This window comes from Cicer arietinum, chromosome 5, assembly GCF_000331145.2.
Source record: "Cicer arietinum cultivar CDC Frontier isolate Library 1 chromosome 5, Cicar.CDCFrontier_v2.0, whole genome shotgun sequence".
NCBI lineage: Eukaryota > Viridiplantae > Streptophyta > Magnoliopsida > Fabales > Fabaceae > Cicer > Cicer arietinum.
The window spans coordinates 1814203-1819759 of NC_021164.2; the positions used below are offsets into that span (position 1 = coordinate 1814203).

Here is a 5557-nt window from a genome sequence, read left to right on the forward strand (position 1 = left end):
GCATTCGAAGATCCATCGTTTTTTTCCTTAACACCGCGCAGATTTTCACTCAAATTAGCATTGCCAGAGCCAGACAACCCTCTCTTCAACACTTTACTCGAATCATCAGCACTCGAATTGTGATCCCTAACAACATCCCTCTTAATTCTCTTCCATTTCTTCAACCCAACCCCTTTTTTTGGTGTTTCTTTGGAATTAACACCTTCCTCACTACCCACTTCAACAACAACTCCATCGTGATCCGGTTTGGACGCAAAATTCCCATCAAATTGAAACCCTAATTTCTCATCAGAAACTGAATCTCGTTCACCCTTGGTTCCATTTTCATTTCCATCGTTATTCAATTCATTCTCTTCCACAGATTCAGTTCCCAAATCCATATTCCAATTTCAGCTTCTTTAACTAAATCTGAGAACAGAAAATCGAAACTCATTGAGATGCATCAAATTAATTGAGCTTGAAGCAAGAAATCAAAGAAAATTCACTTCAAAATCAAAATTATATACACAAGTTCACAACGAAAAAAAGAAAAGAATATATAATTATGATTGGAATAAGAATGAATAATAATAATAATAATTAATGTATGATAATAAAAAAAATCGAATGAGAGAGAGAGAGAGAGAGAGAGAGAAGATCTATGAGTTACAGTAAATTACCTTCATAAATGAAGCCTTGAAATTGACATCGAAAACCTAAACTTTGGGAATTTAATGGATTTGCGGTTTTATAGGCTGAGCAAGAACCAAAAGAAAATGAAAAAATAACTTTTGAAAAATAAATATAAATACAGGGTATAAAGTCAATTATTATTATTATTTTAGGGAATTTAATCTAATTTTTTAAATAAAATTATCAAATTATTTTCCGCGATCGGAGAGGTCAAAAACTCCAGCATCTTCGAGTTCATGGTAATTAATTTTTTTTTTCCATAGGTTAATGGTAAAACTATTCGAAGCGCACAGTTAGTATCTCTCATAGTTGCAATTTGAACTCAAGTTTAATAAATTGTGTGAATTTTTTATTAACTAAAATTGCACTAATAATTAAATTGCAAATGTCTTTTAAGAAATTTAATATTTTAATATTATGATTTAAATGCAGTTTTAACATTCTTATTTTTATTTTATTGATTCGTAATTTTAATTATTCAATTTTTTATTTTATAATTCAGGTCATTTATTTTTTAAAATTAAGACATTTTGATTTTATTATTTTTAATTTTGTAATCTTGGTCATTGATATTTTAAAATTAAGATATTCTGTCCTACATATCAATTTGACAATTAATTTTAATAATGTGGCTTAACAATATGATTAAGTGGAAGCCATGTTAATATTTATTATTTTAAAATTAAATAAAACATTTTAAATAATAATTTTGTTTTCTTCTAAAATTTAAGTAAAAAATAAAAAATATAAATAAAAAATTAGAAATTACTATAAAGAAAAAAATTGGAAATTACAATAACTAGAGGGAAAGTTGAATTTCTTTTTTGATAAACAATTTTATTTTTCTTTTAAAAATAATGAGTGTGATTGTTACTGATTTTAATTTTTTTAAGTTTATTTTAATTAAGTTTTAAAAATGAAATAATTTATTTAAAATGTATTTTTAATAAAAAAATAAAATACGACATGACTTCTACTTAACTATACTAATGATATTACCTCATTAAAATAGAGATATAAATTGCAAGTGTGACAAAATATCTCAATTTTAACAAATAAAAAAAATTAAAATTACAAATTAGTTAAAATAAGATAACTAAAATTGAATTTAAATCTAATTAAGCTAAATTTTATTACTGAAGTAACATATCGAATATTAGTAAAAGAGTTTACGGTAATTACTAATTATCATTTGTGGAGTTGTTTCAACCATTATTCTTTTGTAATATTGTTTATTTTTTCAATTGATGACTTAATAATCAATATTGCTTCTTTTAATACTCTTATTTATTTATTTTGACAAGTCTTATCTGAAATTTAAATCTTGAGGTTATGTAATTAATTAAAATTGATGCATTAAATAAAATTTTCTCCGTGTATCATCTCATACTTTATCTTTAAAGACTATATATAAATAAAAGATTAATTTTCATATATAGTCAGTGTTAAAGACTTTGACACAAATAGCATGGACTTACTTAAAGGTCAGGTCAATGTGGGCCTTTTTTTTTATGCAAATGGGTTGTGTTGGACATTAGATGAGGTTTTTACTATGCACCACCACACTTTAATTTTCCACCCCCTATCCTACATGAAATTATATTTTTATCCTTTTTTACTATATGTACAACTTTAAAAAAAAATTAACATTCATTTTTTTATCCCCTTTTTCGAAACTTTACAAAATTTTCTATTATATTCGAAATAAAAAAGTAAGTATCATTCGAAAATTTGAAATGTTCGAAATGAAATTTTTTCAGAAATTATTGAAACTTTTAAACTTTTTGAAATTTTCGAATTGAAAATTTTTCAGATATTGTTGAAACTTTTGAATATTTTAGAAAATTTTGAAATGAAAGCTTTCGAACATTTAGAAATTTTCGAAATAAAAATTTCCAGATTTTTCAAATCGAGGATTTCGAAATGGAACCTTCGCAAAAAATTTGAAACTTTTGAATTGTTAGAAAAAAAAAAACTTTTGAAATTAACAATTTATTAAAGTTTTTGTCTTCATCTGAACGTTTTTAATTTGTGATATAAATTTTCCATTTTTTTAATTAACAAACTTCCAATTTTTTAAACTTTCCATTTCAATGTTTCTAAAGTTTTGAAAAAAAGCTGTAAATTAACATTTCGAAAGTTTCGTATTGATGAAAACTTTTGAAAATCTTGGAAAAAACCTATTTCAAAACTTTAATGATGTTTTAAAAGTTAAAAAATTTCAAAATTAATTGTTTCGAAATTAAGAAAAATTATTTCTGTAATGTTTCGAAAGAGAGGGCGAAAAAGTTAATGCTAAAATTTTTTGAATAATAAAAAAGGACAAAAATATAATTTTAAGAGGAATGAGAGAATAGGAGGTTAAGGTGTTTCGGTGGATGATATAAACATCACATTAGTTTTGTGGTTATTTTGATGCACCAAAAGGTTATTTATGTAGATATACATACCTTTAATTAGTTTTGATGAATATTTGGCCCAACAACCTTGCAAAACATATATTTATCAGCTATTAATTGTTATCATATATTTACCACCATAAATTATATTGGGTGCAATATTGAAAAATGAAATAAATAATACGACAATTATCCAACATACAAAACAAATATAAAAAGTATACATGGGTAATTTATTGTGAATAAATTTTAAAAGTAATAACATTACGGTCAAATATTTTTACTTATGCAATACTTAAAGAAGTATTACTTAATGCAATACTTAAAGAAATATTGATTAAATAGTGGTATAAAATTATTTTACTGTATATATATATATATTAGTAATACAAATATATTTAAAGAAGTTATTAACACAAATATATTTTTTAAACACTTGAACTAATTTTAGATTTTATTTGGTCTTTTGAATAAATTTTATTTTATTTTAGTCTTTTAAATTATAAAAATTAAATATTTTAGGCCCTTAAATTTTTTTGACTGCATTTAGTCCCTGAAGTTATCACCAAGAAATATTTAGTTCATTAAATTATAAATCATAAACTTGTTAGTCTCTTAAATTATAAACAATTAAAACTTTGTTTTTATCTATAAGAGTCTAATATTTTGAAGTTAAAAGATTGATGTATTTAATGTTTATAATTAAAATGGTTAAAATATTTAATGTTTGTAATTTAATAGAGTAAAATAGAATAAAAAAAAATTTAAAAGACTAAGGTGTTTAATATTTATAACTTAAAGGATCAAAATAGAAGGAAAATTATTTAACTAAAGTAATAATTAAAAATAATTTATTAGATCAAATATATAATTTAACCTATAATTTAGTTAATTCAAATTAATTAAATACAACAAAATATATACATAAATTGCGTATTAATAATTAAATAAATAAAAATTGATTAATTGTTCGTAAAACTAACCTGTATGTTAGAACAACGTACATATATAATATGGAGAAATAAAATAATATATTACTCATACGAAATATGATTAGGATAGATAAAACTTTATTGGCACAAAATAATCGTTTATATTTTAAAATGTAAATATTTAAAACATATTAAAGTAAATATGTTAATAAATTTAATAAAAAATAAAATAAATAAGTTTTCATGTCATTAATTTTTGGTTATTTTTTATATAAAAAGTTTAGAATAAAAAGAAGATGTCTCAATTCAAGTAGAGAAAATAACCCATCATTAATATTCAACACATAAAAATTATAATTCCAAAATGTAATGTCAATCAATAAATTATATAAGACCATAGAGAACCAAAATAGAAAATATGTAAAATGTTAAAGAACATGCAAATGTTATTGTTTAATATTATTATTTGCACAATTGTTAAGCTGTCAAGAAAATATTTCCTCCTGTCACATATATTAATATATTATACGGATATGTGGTAGACTTCTCAAAAATGGCCTAAAGTGCAATTTGTTATTTTTAATAAAAAATTGAAAACAAATGTAATATATTTTATTAAAAATATCTAGATCTACCTTTTGATTGGATCCATATTAGACGGTGCAATATTATATAAACAAAAAAAAATTACACGTTTTATAAAACATAATTAGTGTTATTTATTTTTTTTTTCAAATTAAATAAAAAATAATTGTATTTTTCAGTCACAGAAACTTATTTCATGAGAACAAAAGAGTTATCAAAAAATAAAATATAAATATATTAAAGAGTAATAGAATTAATTAACACTTGCTTATATATATTTTAGACCATCAAAAAAATTATTTTGTGCTTATATTTGAGAATCCATCATAGTAGTTACTCAGTTGCAAGCATCTCCAAATAATAGGCTGTGCCAAGAGAAAATACTTATTAATTCTTTGTATTTTATAATAAATATCGTTTAAGATTTTTTATATATTAAAAAATTTAAAAGAAAAAAAAATATTTTATTAAACTATTTATGTTAATTATCGATGATTTATTATTATTATTATTATTATTATTAATATAAAATATAATAATATTTTAAAAATTATTTATATAATAATTATTTAAGAGTAGTATAAGAATAAAAATAATTAAAATTGAAATTTAATAATAACATTTATTTTAATATAATATTTTTTTATTAAAATAACACATTTTAAAGAGGAAAAACAAAAATTTAACAAGAAATAAAAGTAGAGAGATAAACATTAGATGAGATTAATGATATACAACAAAAGTATAAATAAAAATAGGAAGAACAAACATAGCAAAAAAAAATAAAAATTACCAAAAATTATGCAAAAGGAAACACAAAAAAGAAAAACATAATCACTGGAGGAAAACAGCTGAAGCCCTCTCACCATCTCCCCCTCTCTTGCAATTTAATTATATAGTAAAAGTTTTGTTTTAAAAGAAGAAAAAGTTAAAAAATAATAAATTATTAAGCTAACTATTAATATATAA

General features: G+C 21.7%; 1 protein-coding gene across 1 annotated transcript in view; it reads right to left on the minus strand.

Annotated features, from left to right (window-relative positions):
- LOC140920272 (uncharacterized) overlaps positions 1-813 on the minus strand; it is a 1745-nt gene extending 932 nt beyond the window's left edge. The window contains exons 1-2 of the mRNA XM_073368297.1: positions 660-813; positions 3-408 (exon numbers count right to left, since the gene is read on the minus strand). Coding sequence (XP_073224398.1) covers positions 3-380 — 378 coding nt within the window. The 5' untranslated portion in view covers positions 381-408; positions 660-813. The remainder of the gene's footprint in view (positions 1-2; positions 409-659) is intronic.
- Between the last annotated feature and the right edge of the window lie 4744 nt (positions 814-5557).